At 39.9% G+C, this 15,721-nt stretch overlaps 1 protein-coding gene across 3 annotated transcripts in view; it reads right to left on the reverse strand.

The window, feature by feature from the left end:
- Window positions 1-6,032: 6,032 nt before the first annotated feature.
- cgnb (cingulin b) overlaps window positions 6,033-15,721 on the reverse strand; it is a 32,096-nt gene continuing 22,407 nt past the window's right edge. For all 3 annotated transcript variants that reach the window (XM_033636670.2, XM_033636669.2, XM_033636671.2), the window contains 11 exons: window positions 14,432-14,644; window positions 14,163-14,261; window positions 13,218-13,472; window positions 12,951-13,121; window positions 11,814-11,975; window positions 11,546-11,635; window positions 11,344-11,427; window positions 11,117-11,235; window positions 10,847-10,955; window positions 7,928-8,091; window positions 6,033-7,731 (listed from right to left, as the gene is read on the reverse strand). In XM_033636670.2, coding sequence (XP_033492561.2) covers window positions 7,602-7,731; window positions 7,928-8,091; window positions 10,847-10,955; window positions 11,117-11,235; window positions 11,344-11,427; window positions 11,546-11,635; window positions 11,814-11,975; window positions 12,951-13,121; window positions 13,218-13,472; window positions 14,163-14,261; window positions 14,432-14,644 — 1,596 coding nt within the window. In that variant the 3' untranslated portion in view covers window positions 6,033-7,601. The remainder of the gene's footprint in view (window positions 7,732-7,927; window positions 8,092-10,846; window positions 10,956-11,116; window positions 11,236-11,343; window positions 11,428-11,545; window positions 11,636-11,813; window positions 11,976-12,950; window positions 13,122-13,217; window positions 13,473-14,162; window positions 14,262-14,431; window positions 14,645-15,721) is intronic.

Genomic DNA, 15,721 nt, shown 5'->3' on the forward strand with positions numbered 1-15,721 from the left:
AGTGGGTTGTAAATTTTTAATCTGATGCTACACAAAAACTAATAATGCATTTAAGTCAATATCTTGGCTAATCTTTGACATATCCAAGACTGATTTACAAAAAAAAATCCCCCAGCCACCCAACATTTGTTTTATGGAAAATAACTCATTTTATGTGTTTTCTTAAATAACAACAGTGACATGAAGTAATCAAACTGGCATTTAAAGGGTTAAAAAAAAGCAAGAAAAAAAATATAAATCCTTTTAGTTTTTATAGCAGTTTTTGGAAGTGGACATTTTTGTCCCCAATGACTCAAAATGGTAGTCAATTAAACTGACATCTGAGGGTTAAGAGTTTTACATTGAGATATCTCTTATCATTTTCATATCTTGCATCTGTTCTGTTTGTAGCCTTACAAAATGCACATTGGTCTATGTTGAGGTACCGGATAGCTTGTGATTTGCACTTTTTGGGGGGCACATTTTCTTTATTTCACTGTATCTGTATAAGGAATTTATTTGTTCTGCTAAAATGCTACATTTATTTGCTGGGGACCAATCTTATAGTCCCCAAACTTAGCTAATCTGATCTTATTGTTTATCTTGTTGTATTAGGCTACTTAATTTGGACCAGTTTTTGCACATATATCACCTAAAAATGCTTTATATACATCACAAATGGCCGTCATTTACCATAAGTTAAAGTTAAGGAGTAAGATGAAATCTATAGAAATGATAATGCCACATATGGCGGAAATAAACTGTGACTGACCTCAGACAAGCTGATGACGCCTCCGTCTGGCAGACATTTGGTGTGAGTGCTGCTGAAAAACAGCATTTTGTCCTCAGTCACCTGCCTGATCTTCTTCCAAAATGATCCCATGTGCTGTCTCTCTTCATCTGTCTTGTTGCAACAAATTTTTGCTCAGCTTCTCCCCAATTTTCAGGCAATATCTCTGTCAGTAACAGAGTAGCACCATCACCAGCTTACTCTGTGCCAGACCTGCAAATAGGATGTAGCCCTGTTTGATAACAGCGCAGTCACATGTCGGGTGGCTCTGATGCCACTTACACTTGTTAGGCCGTATGGCTGAACTCATTTACCTTTGGCAGCATATGGTTTGAAACACATCAGCCCAGAGAAAGTGCCCTACTTTCAGCATTTGGCATCTTTATTGAATAATGGATCAAACCAGTAAGAAAAAAGTAGTGCACTACACAGAGTTTTGGCGGAGGAAAAAAACAATAGTGTTTTACTTGTGAGATCTTCTAACCTTAATCAACAGTTTAATCCATCAAAATATTATGAGCAAAAATTCATAAAAAAAGCTTCCTGACATGTTGCTTTAACTTCACCTAAGTGATGACAGACTAGTTTCCTGTTCATACTTGCTTTATAGTTATAGGCAGGTGTGGCATTAAATGAAATGCAGGTCTACCACCTTAGACAGACCAGATTCTAATCCCCAAATTAGTCTAAACCATATAAGCCTGTTGTATTATTTTACTACAGTCTTCTTCCGCTGTTTGACATCATGTAATTATCTTTTACATCTTGGTTTCAGACATTACGTATACTATTTTAAGAGGTGTTTGTTCCGTGACACCCAAACACTTTGTACACATCACTGAAATTCAATGACCTGCAGTAAATAAAGCACATCTGCTTTGTGTGAGACACCTACTGGGGTAAATAGACTACTGGGAAGAATGACACAAACTCAAAAGGCAGCTTATTTTGACAAGCCCAGCCCAAAGTAAACATGGGCTGGTTTTTATAGAATAATGGTTTGGCCTTTGTTAGGAGGGTAGCCACCTTTGTATGCTGTACAATGTCAGAGGTGGATGCTGTTTTAAACCATTTCTTTTTTCCACTGAAAGGGTTAAATGTCATAACGTTGTAGTAGTTCATGCAAAATACCTCCATTCAACATTTACGACAGTGGTGATGACACTGATGACATATTCTGTGTGCTCAGTATAAAGCTAACATGCAAATCTAAGTTTGTCTGTGTGTATTTTCAAACACTGCTGAAGAGGAATAGCATGACGGCACTCACTTTCTCACGCATCGTGGATACATTTCCATACCACTAATAGTGCAGCTAATTATATGATGCGCTACAGAAAAGCTCCACCATTGATCGCCTGCACTTAACTACAAATCTGGATCCAATTAGATTAACTGTCCCTAATTTATGGACATTGATTGACATCACATTGAAAACATATTCACGGATGTGTCATTAATTGTTTTAGTATTTTAAGAAAAGGAAGACAACAGATACTTAAAGGAAAGACAGTTTCAACCCCCGGAGAAGACAGCGGAGAAGGTCACCTAAGGAGAAAGACAGGGAGGTTGGATGAGGCGGAGTCGTGGTTACAGATTGATGTCTTCAGTAATTACAGTAAACCAGCTAAGGATTACAGACTGTGTGTCTCTGAGGGGTGAAGTCTGCCAAAGCTAAAATAACATGCAGCTGACTTGTTACTGAGACAAGTTGCTAAGAATACTGCTGGACATTTGATCTAAATGCCAAATTTTCATAACACCCATTCTTAATATCGAACTAATAATTTCCTCCAGTTTTTGTGACTTAAGTAACTCAACACACTCTCTCTTAGACACATAATAAACACCTCACCTGTTCTTCTGTGTGTTAGTTTTGCGACTTGAGGACTGCCTGAGGCTGCGCTCACATTTATTTTGATAGTCACATCCTCAGTTTACGAGCAACTGGCTATAGTGATCCACCAAAGTAACACCCAGCTGTGGTATTTGCAGGAAAAATAGACAGCATGAATTTCAGTTTTACTTAAATATATCTCATCCCGTTTAAATTTGACATTGTTCTTTTGTTCTGTATGTCTCCAGATCATGGATAGATAACAAAACAGGCTTACAGAGCACAAGCCCCGGAGCCAAAAGTGTCTCCCCTAGGCATCCCCTACAAAATGTCACTCAAATGAACATGTACCAACCAGGGAGGAACTCAAAAAGACAATAAGGAGATGCAAAGTAACGACAAAGAGGTATAAAATAACTACAAAAAGGAGCAAAATAATCACAGACATAAAATGACTACAAAGAAACACAGAACGACCAAAAAAGAGAGACAAAATGACTACAAAAAGGGGCAAAACAGCCAAAAAGAGATGCAAAATGACTACAAAGAGTCATAAAACAACCAAGAAAAATATAAAAGTACCTAATAAAACACTGAATGATCCCAAAGAGACACAAAATGATTACAAAAAGGGGCAAAACAACCAAGAGAGACACAAAAAAACCCACCAATGACCCCTAAGAGACATAAAATAATTATAAAAAGAGGAAAAACAACCACAAAGAGTCACAAAATAACTATGAAAAGGAGCAAAACAGCCAAAAAGAGATGCAAAATGACTACAAAGAGTCACATAACAACCAAGAAAGACATAAAATTACCTAATAAAACACTAAATGACCCCAAAGAGACACAAAATAATTACAAAAGGGGACACAAAATGTCTACAAAAAGACACAAAACGATCAAAAAAGACACCAAATAAGCTCAGGCACAAAATAATTATAAAAAAGGGGCAAAACAACCAAAACGAGGCACAAAATTACCTAAAGAACACCGAATGACCCCACAGAGATGTAAAATAATAACAAAAAGAGGAAAAACAACCAAAAAGAGTCACAAAATAACTACAACAAAAATGGAAACAAGATCACCATAAAGTCTGTGTGTGTGTGTGTGTGTGGCCTTATACATATCTGTGTACAGGGGCCTATTGTCTCATAATCTGCTCATGCTCCAGATAGTACTGCAAGAGACCCACAACACTATGTTGCCTGACAATATGTATGTATTCCCTTTGACAGGAAGCCATCAGGGCCCCTGCCTTGGTTAGCTGTGGTGAGAAATCTGCAGAGGCAGGCCTTGATCTGGTATTCTCTGTATTCTCTGTATGTATATGTGTGAACTCGCCTCAGGTTTATTGGTATCTTAAACTGGTTTCTGTTGCAAATACAAAGTCCCAGTTCATGAGCCAAAACCTTGTTTTCTTAACAGCTTTTACTGTAAGACTATCCAGTTACTGGCACTTCATGCTGACACTTCATTTCAGTCTGCATAAACTTTTTTATTGGACTGTGAGACATTTTTCAGTCGTATATTCATAGCTGTGCAGATTTTTGTATTCCTCTTGTGACTTTGTTGTTAGGAGGAAAACTATAATGTGAGGGCATTTTATGCGTAAAGACTAAAGTGTGGCTGATCACCATGTTTGGACACTGGTGGAAGTGGTGCAGTGCAGGATTAATGGAGTGAGGTGGGCATGAATGGTGAATTAACTGGTACTAAGTCCAGGCCTGCTGCTAACTGGCACACCTCCATCAGAGACACGAACAAAGCAAGCGGGTATGATGCAATAGCCGCACCCATGGGATGTGATGGTTCATGTGGCTTCCATCCTCAGTTAGTAATAAGTTAAAAAGTTATTATAAAACATGTATGTATCTGAAGGAGGCAGAGTGGCCTGAAGTTTCACTGCAAAACCTCCCTCTGAACCAATCAGTAAACTGTGTCATTTTGTTGTTGTTGTCCCATCAGTATCAGTGTGTTCTGAATGAATCCTGACTGCAGACCTACTTCCCTGTAAGGGACATTAAAGATACTTTACATGTATGTAAAAGTAATACTACTATGATTTATAAACGTATGCAAATGTATATAAGTTGTCCCCATAGTGTAAGGGTTAAAGGATAAGTTCACACGTCTGTATTTAAAGAAATATCAGGTGCCCACATGAACATTGGAGCAGGTTTTTCATGCTGTGATCATTCCTCTGTTCATACTGGCCATTAAGAGATACCTTTGTATAATGAGATTTCAGTGTAAGTGATGGAGGACAAAATCCACAGTCCTGTTTCTGTGCAAAAATGTATTCAGAAGTGTATCTACAGCCAGTATGAGGCTACATCAGCCTAAGTTATTTAAGTGGAAATCTTTTCTTAAAGATTTTCTTTTTAGTACAGGATTCACTCCTTTTGTTTCTCAGTTTTGCTGCAGTGGATAGTGAAGGAGAGTGTCAATAAGAGGAGATATTGCATTTAAAATACAGTGACTTTGGAAAATATCCACTTGACTTAACTCACTGGTGAAGCCTAATATTCGTTTCAGATAAACTTCTGTATACATTTTTGCACACTACAGCTGTGGACTTTGTTCCCACCTTAACTTACACTGAAAACTCATTAGGAGTGGATTTTTTAATTGCTGATACGAACAAAAATATTAGGTATCAGACAGTTAAATGCTTTAAAGACCTTTTTCAGATAATTTTAACCAATTTAACCAGATTTTTGGACAAATTATCTTTTTCTTTCTCATGCACTGCAGGTAAGTTGTATATACGTATGTAGTCCCATGCAGAGGAAGGTTTTATATAGGAGTATGGTTATTAGTAAATGAGTTAGTAACCTAGATTTTGCTAGGAAGTAAGTTCAAGTTTAAAGTAAGGGGACAGTATGAGGTTCAGTGGAAGGTTTAAAGAGTTACAGCCTCAGAAATGTGCACTTTCACACAGCAGAGCTTGACTCATTTTGACAAAAAGAAATTAAAAGACAGATATAAATGAAATTAGATCAAATATTTGTGGCACTTAAGACCTCACAAATTCAAATTTAAGACCATTTAATAATTATCAGCCCCTTAAAGTCAGGGGCTGATATTTATTCAGTTGAATTTAAGACACTTAAAAACAAATAAAAAAAGAGCTCCTGACTATTGTTTTTAGAGAAAGTGAAGAAGTGAACTGCAATGTCCACGGTTCAAATCCATCTGGTGCAAATGCTTAAAATGTCAAAATAATTAAAATGTAATAAAAAAATAAAATAAAAGTAAGTAAATAAATAAATGAATAAATAAATGCACATTGCATAGTAGGGTGGCAGGCTGGCACAATATCAAATTTCATATCACTATTATCATAGCTAAAAGAGTTCATGTTAATGATGCTATGGCGCTCTTTAGAAAATGTAAAAAAAAAAGCTATCAGTCAACTTCATCTTTAACTTGTTTATTGTGCATTTTGACTATTTTTGGCAAATGAATTACACTCAAAATCTGAATGTCAGGAGGAGGAGAGAGAGTCTGTAACATTAACTAACATAAGTGTACAAAAAGAGCAAAAACACTTGATGAATAAAAGAACCACATAGTACTGGGAGAGGGAGACAAAGTGAGAACAGTAAGAAATGGAAAAGATTTAAGAGGCGTTGGATCATTGACACGATATTATCATATGTGCGTTGTTAACGTGATATAGATATTTCAGTTTTGAATATCATAGTTATTAGTAGTACCAGTGTATTGCAACACCACTGTTTCATGATGATAAATATATAGATGTCAAAGAAATAAGAAAATGAGGGGAAAAATCTGATACACATCTTTTTATTGTACACACAGTCCAAACTGTACTTAAAATATCTGTGAAAAATGTTACCAGCAGCTTAATAAACATATTCTACATTTAACAGCCTCCTTACTTGTAATTTCCCCAATACAAATCTTAAAAGTGACGTGGTTAAACAATAATCAAAGTGTCATATGGAGGTTACAATCAACATTAATAACGGCCAGGTGCAACAAAGAAAAATGCTTCCATATCTCTACTAATGATTCTCTCAGTAGGAACGAACAGGAGATGCACGCACAGGCAAGCATATAAAATACTATTTAAACCATTACAGCAGCATATAAACAGAACACATGCAGACACAACATGAGGTAAAAACAAAGATATGAAGCTACTTTTTAAGGCATTAGAGTGAGAACATGCACACAGATCAAGCTCAAGGACACATTAAACCACATCAGAAATATGGTGGTTACAGTAGAAAAGTTTATAGGGAGAGGATTAATCTCTGAGGATACACAGTGCTACTGTACGTATATTTGATTGTCTTGAGTAACAGGTATGCACAGCTAATACAGTGTAAAAATATAGGCTCAGTGTCACGTTCAAAGGTAAAAAACAAAACATCACTTTTAATACACAAAGAAACACTCTGAGCTGCTACCAACACTGACAGATGTAACTTATCGTGTGCAAGCAAACACAAGACGGGAACAATACGAAAAAAAGAGTCTTATAAAGTTACTTTTTGGTTTAAAAGTAGTTTGAATTTTGCGAGTATGACCTCTGAACATAACGCATGCCACAGTAGTATATAGTAAATATAGTCAATGCACACAACAAAGAGCCTTTCTGAGGAGATTCACGTTGAAGTACAGCGTATTGAAACTTGGATTTCTAAGTGTAACTGTAATTCTTCTCTTTAAAATAACAGAGAAACAGACACTGAGGATCTCAAGACAGATAAAACATGGCAGCAGTGAAGCAATCATAATCACAGCTGAAGGCTCAAAAAAAAAAAGCGATCTAATTATCCTGACAACCTGTCTCTGTTGGACTGCTGTGCTAAAAATAAAACCGAAGAACTGCAAGGCAAGTTTGTAGTGCATGGCAACGCACGAGCCAGTCCTTGATGCCCTGAGTACCTCTCTCTGATACAAGTGTCTGCACTGGAGGAAGGGTCCTTTTTTTAAAAAAAAAATCATCTTCCTCTAGCAGTTGGTGGTCTGTAGGTGGCTCTCGAGGATGGAGGTGATGTTGGTGTCATAGAAACCGTCCTCATCCTCAGAGCTTAAAGTGGAGGAGCCCAGAGCTGAACGATGTGAGTGCTGTGACTTCCGCCTGGGATAAAACAAACAGATACTCAGTTCTTCTGCTTTCAGTGAACACAGACACGTGTCCAGCTACTTACTACAGAGTGCCACCTAGTGTAAAGAGGATGCATGGTACTGAAATGGTTACTTCAAAGAGGTCATCTTTCACTGCATGTGGGACAGTAATTCAACATTATTTCATGGGACAATAACTTAAGTCTTACTTTAGTTCAGTCTCCAGGGCTGTGACTTTGGCCCGCAGTGCTTCTTGGAGCTCCTGCTGCTCCTCCAGGTCCCTGAGAACCTTCCGGCGGACTCCCTCCAAGCGCTCCACCTCCCCCTCGCTCTCGTCCACCTGCCGCTTCAAGGCCTTCACGCGCAGAGACAGCTGGGGACGTAGAGGGAGAGGCAAGGGGGTTAGAGGGGAACAGAGGAGGTCACAGGTGAAGACGTGAACCACGAGGGAGGATGGGGAGGGTGTCAGGGGTGTGTGGGGTTAGTAGGGGAGCTACGGCTACATAAAAAAAAAGGCTGAGGTAGCAGAAAGATGACAGAGGAAGGGAAGTCAGGGAGCGTCCTGGTGACCGAGTGAGGTTGGGTGTGGGTTGGGAGGAATACGGATGAGATTAGTATTTTATCAAAGAAGCAATAAAGCACTGTTTGAACTGTGTTAATCATTAAACAGCAGGTGTAGGTCAAACAGCATCTATCAGTAATGCTTACATAATGAAAATCAGGAAATTAGTGCAAACAAACAGTCAGGAAAATTGTTCCTGGACTAGAAGTAAATAGTTCACATCCTATCAAAGCAAAAGTTGTTTTTACATTTCAGTTCTTGTGCAGATTAAACAAACAAAACATGACAAGTTAATTGGTGAGTGTTAGAGGTGCTGGTAGGCAGAGCTGGGCTAGCTGTTTCCCCATTTCCAGCCTTTAGCTAAGTTAATCTATTTACCTTCTGGCTCAAGCTTCATATTTACCGTGCAAACGTATGATAAATATCATGGGTGTGAATCATCAGAGGCCCCACAATACAATATTATCACAATACTTAAAAAGGCATACTATGTAGGATTTTCCTACAAAGACAATATATAGACTCACACAAAAGTAATCCGTCTCAATCATCACTTCTGACCCACTGACAATGTGTGATGGTGTCTGTTTCCGCACAGAACCTGCCCTCTGCCTGTATTTTCTTACTTTTTTTCTCCTTATTTTGGTTTGTTCGTGTTGTTTCTGGGTGTCAGCTTTTGGTAGTGGTGTGCAGCCCCCAGCCAATAGGAGCGCACAGTCAGGACTCTTATAAAAATGCAGCAACAAGGTTACAAGGTTTTGTGTCTTTGTTTGATTGAGGGCAAGGTTGAGCAGAGAAGCCCAGCAGACAGGATGCAGCACGCACTTCAGTCGAATTCAAACAAAATCCGACAATGCAACACTCTCTTGCAGGGTTGTGCGAAGTTTTGGGTGTATTTATTTGTGCTTTAGACTGTACCTGCTATGAAACAACCAAAAAATAATGTTTTATTTCCCTAATTCACTGTTTTGTTCTCATTATCACCACTTCCTCTCTTCATGCACTCTTTAGCTCACTTGTCCACCTCTGCTCCCTCAGTCTTGTTGGGGCCAAGATTGAATGTTGTGCTGTAAGCAACAAATCCTGCATAGTCTGTCTTTAAGTCACAATATTTTGCGATATTCTGAGTATCGTAGTATCTATATTAAGAAATATTGCAAATTATTACCTTTTTTCAACTGTAAATTATGTCCCCAAGATCTCACTTCAGTCATTTTTATGGTAGAAAAATGTATCTAACTAACTGAAAAAGTAATTGATTGTATTTTTCTAGTGGGAAACCAAAAGTTTAATATGCATTTTTAATATAAATAGTTTACATAAAAAAAAAATGCATAGTTGGCTTCTGTGTATCAATGCAATATTGCCACACAAAATATCATCATACTATGCTGTATTGATTTTTTCCCCCTACACTTGATAAATATGTAGCTGGAACCGACAGCTGGTTAGCTTAGCTCAGCACAAAAAAATGGACACAGGGGAAACAGCCAGCCTGGCTCTCTCCAAAGGAAACAAAATCTGCCTACCAGCACCTCTAAAGCTCTATAATTAACACATTATATCTTGTTTGTCTGGACCATACAAATATTAGATAATGTGTTAGACGGTTAGCTTGGGAGTTGCAGGTTGGTGGATTTTGTTATCTTTGGAAGCAAAGCTAAGCTAACTGGCTACTGGTGGTATCTTCAAAAAAGAGCCTAGCACTTAGCCTGCAGTCTGTCTCTCAGCACTTGTACTTAGTTAGTTAGTGTACTAACACTAAACATGCCTTTAGTTATTTGTTTTAAAGTGTGTGAGCTTTAGAGGTGCTGGAAGGCGGATTTTGGACAGAGCCAGGCTAGCTGTTTACCCATTTCCCGTCTAAAGCTAATCTAATCTAACCTCCCTCTGGCTCTTGCTTCATATTTACTGTGCAGACATATGCGAATATGTAGCTGGAGCCAACAGCTGGTGAGTTTCGCTGAGCACAACAAGTGGAATCTGGGAAATAAAGCTAGCCTGGCTCAATCCACATGAAACTAAATCTGCCTCTGAAACTCACTATTTCACACATTCGATCTTGTTTGTCTAATCCAAACATATATTAGACATAATGAGTTAAACGGTGGGCTTTAGAGGTGCAGGTTGCTGGATTTTATTACTTTGGGACAGTCTTCATGCTCAGCTAAGCTAAATGGCTTCAGGAAATGGCTTCTTTTAGTTTTTTGTAGCTTTTTTCAGACTACATTTTAAGAAGCTTCACGATAGCACTCAGCCTCCTTATGTGTCATTTCTTAGAAAGGTGTACTGTAGCACTGAACATGCCTTCAGCTATTTGTTTAAGCACACATATTGTAAGTCTCTTTGGACAAAAGCATCTGCAGAATAAATGTAAAGTAATATTTAACAGACAGACACAAGATTGGTTTGAATCTTCTCATACCACTCTTTGCTAGACAGTAAATAAGTGTTGAGCTATTCCTTTAATTGGTTTAATCTAGTGTGAGCCTCAGCTTTCTGTATTTAACCAGCAAACACTAAAACAAACACTTAAGATAATTTGCATGCAAATATTGATATCTACCTGATCTCTCTGCTCGACATGCTGGGTTCTCTCCTGGTCTAAAGTGGCGTTTAGCTCCTTTAGCTTTCTCTCCATCCGTCGTTGAGAGGCCTGGATGCTGGCCTTCTCTCTGTAAGGAGAAATTTAGGATTCACACAATATAAGAGCACTGCAATACTATGATTAGTATTATCTTTAAATGTTTTATTGTGTATGTTCTGGTACTTAAAAACATTAGAATATTACCCCAGGAGGACTCCATATTTTGACCTGTCATGTGTTCAGCCATACCTTTCTTCACTGCGCAGTCTCTCCTCCAACTCTTGAATTTTTTTTTCCAGCAGGCTGAGTCCTGGTGAGGGCCGATTCTGTCCCTCCATGTCTGCCACACGAGACTTCAACTCTTTCAACTTGGAAGGGAGGGGGACAGTGAGGTGAAGAACTGATTTTGCAAAAAGTTAATCTGACTGTGTGTTTGTGGATATGTGTGCACGTGCAGGCACTGACTGAGTGAATACCTGTCTCTCAAGTGCGCTCTTGTCCATTTCCAGGTCGTGTCTCGCCGAACGCTCCTGCATCAGCTCTGAGCGAAGCTGGTCCACCTGAGGGGAGGACGTGAGGTGGTAGAAAAGAATGAGGAGGTAAGTACACCGGTTGCAAGATAACACAGAAATGCCTCCTGCTTATTTGCATGTGTATTCAAATATTTCTATGCGGCACCTGATCTCTGCTACGAGTGATGCGGTCATTCAGAAGCTCCACGCTGCTCTTCTCCTCATCCAGCTCGATCTCCATCGTCTTAATCTTATCCTGTAAACACACACAGATAAGCACATAAATACATCTCAGTCTCTTGTACTTCAGGCTCAACCTCACAGGCATGACTCACTAACCATTTACAAATTTGCTGACACATCATCCTATCCCTTATTTACTCCCACCCAACTTTAGATTGCCCAGTTCATGACCTTTGACCTCGAAGCCTCACCTCCAGGCCCCTGATCTCCCTGGTGCGGTCAGTGTGGCTGCTCTTCTCTGATTCTAGCTCGCTCTCCAAGTGTTTGAGACGGTTGCTGAGGAGGTCTCTGTCCAACTGGGCGCTGTCTCTCTCCTCGCTGCACCCCAGCAGCTCCTTCTTCAGACGGGAAACCTGAAAACAACATGGAGGGGACCGTGATGCATGGTGTTTACTCAAAGTCAGTCTGTTCTCCTGCCTTACACACCTAAAACTGCTTTATACAGTCCAACCTTCAACCTTTATGTCAATATTGTACGAGAAGTCTTTGAAGGGATTGTTTTGATTTTTTGAAGCAGGGTTGTATGAGGTACTTATCCATAGTCAGTGTATTATATATAGCAGATGGTGGTCTGCATGCCCCTAGTTTGGCATTTGGGTTTTTTTACAGGGTGTTTGGTGTTTTACAGGGCTAGTTTTGGACAGTAATGCAAACAAAATATGGTTGTGGGTGCACATAGCAGTTTTCATTAGCAGAAAAGCAGTGGCAGGGTGCTGAGGAGTGCTTCATCCCAGCGCTTCATAAAAAAAAGACAATGGCACTAAGGAAAAAAACAATGCGGGCACAGACCCTAACCGATGGAGGCAGCAGATCAACAACTCCTGTGTTCTGTGAGGTAAAATTACTGTTTTGTCAAAGGAGTCTGGTGGCTCTGATGAGAACATAGATAATGGCTGTCTGATGGAAAAGTAAAGAGGTGATAATATTCTTAATAGAGCGTACACTTAATCTGATATTGATTTTTCTATAAGGGGCTTTTCAGGTGGCTAAAATACATTTTTCTGCTGCCGTCCACAACAGTACATTGCTTGGCTTCCATGGCGGGAATCAGGAAAGTGCTCAAGTGCTCAGGAAATAGAGATTTCAGCATCTACAGTTTCATAAGAACTGGGCAATCAATCCAACAGTTGTTAAGTCTGGAGCAAGGCAGTGGATCGACTCACTGAAAAACTGACAGACTGACATTGTCATCCCTAGATCCATGTTGCTAGTGTGTGTGAAAGTACTTATGAAGGGCTTTAAAAAGAAAAACAGGCTAACAGTGAAGTGTTTTGTTGGGGTGACCTTGTATATTTCAGAGGTTCTGGCTTTTCTCTGTCTGTCCTCACCTCATCCTGCTGGACCTTGAGGTTGCTCTGGGCCCTCTGCAGCTCAGCCAGCCTGTCCTTGCTGTTGCGCTGGGCTTCCAGCAGGTCCTTCCTCGAGCGCTCCCTGTAGTCATCGAGTTGTGATTGCAGGGTGGAAACCGACTGACGGGAATCTCCCATCATTATCTCCATCTGACAGCGGAGGACGCAGACAGACAGAAACTGGAGTAAATAACATCATCTCTATACATCATCAAACAAAGACATCATTCTAACCCCAACAAACACCTCTTTGTTAATCTTCTCCAGGGCTCGGTCCAACAGCCTCTTCTGATCCTCCAGGTCGCTCTTGCCCCTCCTCAGCGCCTCCCTTTCCAGGTCTCTCTCCTCCAGCTGCCGGGTCAGCTCATCCCTCTCCTTGCTCAGGCGGGTGGTTCCTCTCTTGGCCTCCTCCAGCTGAGTCTTCAGGGAGCGGTTCTCATCCTCCAGAGCTTCCACCGCCTCCTCAGCCTCAGGGCTGCGAGCGCTGGAGTGAAGTCTCGTCTGAGGAGAGAGAAAATATCCACAGATGCACATCATGAGTCTACTGCCTGTGGACTAATTTGTGTTATTATCACTTTCATGCTGGAGGTGAATGTCTGTGTCTAGAATCATTTGCTATGTCAAGAACTGAACAACAAACTCATGTATTTTTCCAGTATGTCATAATTTGCCATTACGCTGAGTATTGTTATAAATGTTTGACATGTAAACCAGTGGGAGTGGCGACTAATAAAGGGCTTTAAGTGTTTAAGTGTTAAGTGCATATTCAAAGTACAGTTGTGTAAATTCTGTACTTCACTGCATACAAACGCCAGCACAAATCTCACTCTGCATCCTTAACATATGTGGATTTGTTCTGGATTTGCACCTACACAGATTAACGTATGACCATGCTCTTCACATGATCATTTCACATCAAAGGTAACAAGATTATAGCAGTTAAAACAGCTATAATACGCTGCTGTTCCAACGCACATGCAGCACAATGCGCATCTTATGCAAATGTGTCTCGGAGGGATTATTTCCTGAGCTCACATATTTGAGTTTTCCTTCGCATCTAATTTACTTCACATCTCTTGGTTGGAAATAGAGTCTGTGTGGGAGGCTGTTTCTTTTGTTATTGTACAGTATGTCGGTTTACATAATTTTGCATGCATGTGTGTGTACAGCTGTGCTTTTTCGGTGCAGTACCATGCGGGCCAGCCTCTCTCTGAGGCGAGTGTTTGCTTCCTGGAGCTCCAGGTTGGTGCTGTGGTCCACCACAGTCTTTCCTGAAGACCCGACTGATGACTGCAGAGAGGAGCGGAACAAGAGAGAAACATTACCCAAACTTTCCTTTTAAATGATGACATTCATTCATAAGAAAGCTCTAATCCCTTGTGTCTTTCATAGATCAAATCGATTCTAAATCTCTTGAGGCGTTATATCATTTGATATATCATCAAAGTCAGTTGCTTCACCTCCTTTGCCTTCACGGACGCCTTTTCCAGCTCGGCCTTGTCTTTCTGCGCCTGCTCCTTCAGCCTGCTGATCTCAGACAGAAGCTCGGCCTCTTTCTCTCCACTCGTTCTCTTCAGGGCTTTAAGTGCCTCTCTCTTCTCGTCTAGCTCACCCTTTTGTTTGTCCAGATCGGTGCGAGCCTGCTTCAGATCATCATGGCAACGCCGAAGCTCCTTGGGATAAGCAATCAGAGATGAATAATGTGTGTGTGAGTGAGAGGAATGTACCATGGCGCATAACAATGTGTTTATATGAGTACAGGACATGAGAGTGTGCATGTGTGTGGAATTGATTGTTTCTGTGTGTGTGTGTGTGTGTGTGTGTGTCATGCATGAATAATATGCCCAGCCTAAAAAGGCTTACAAGACAACATTATTTACAGAAGAGACCAGGAACCAGAGTGGCAACATAAACAACAAATGATACTAAACAATCAAATCCTCCTTGTGTTTATTCCAAGCTTTAGAAACAAAGGTAACCATTCCATTTTCATCGTCGAGAGTTGTTCAAATATCCAAAATGCCTCCGATACTGTCTAACAAAGCGAATAGCAAAAACACAAAATGTGCCGACAACAGCGAAGGAACTGGTCATCTGACAAACAATTTTAGGGTCTCTTCCTCATGAGACATAACGGCTGCTTTAGTGATCAATACAACAAATACGTTAGACTTGCCTGCTATAAACAGGTTTCCCACGGTCATGGAAAACTGAAAAAGTCATGGAATTTCACAATCTTATTTTCCAGGCCTGGAAAAGTCATGGGATTAGTACAATCCTTTAAAGTTTTGGGAAAATCATGGAATTTTGTCTGTGTGATGACATTTTTACAGTAATCTTCCATGAATAACCTCCCATGTAATGTAACAGAGCAGCAAAATTATCTTTTGTAGCTGTTGACATAATGTACCTATAATATGCATCTGTGTGAAACGTTTTGTCTACCATCGCATACATTTCTTCAGTTCCTCCCCGCATTCTCTTTCTCCCTGTGTGCCAGCTAGCTGGTATTGTGTTTGCATAGAGTTTGAATCTGATATATCTGAATAAGACATGTCATGACAGTGTGATTTAACATGTAGGGTCATGAATCCCAACATTTCCACACCTATGCTATGCCCCAATACGACTTTTAAACTGTACTGCGTTTTTGAGATGGCGCAATGTTTGTGTTATATAGAACATTTTTATTATGGGTCCTAGAAAATGCATGGAAAAGTTTTGATTTTTTTTTTTTATGTTGATGTTTT

Source organism: Epinephelus lanceolatus, chromosome 16 (genome assembly GCF_041903045.1).
Source record: "Epinephelus lanceolatus isolate andai-2023 chromosome 16, ASM4190304v1, whole genome shotgun sequence".
Classification (NCBI taxonomy): Eukaryota; Metazoa; Chordata; class Actinopteri; order Perciformes; family Serranidae; genus Epinephelus; species Epinephelus lanceolatus.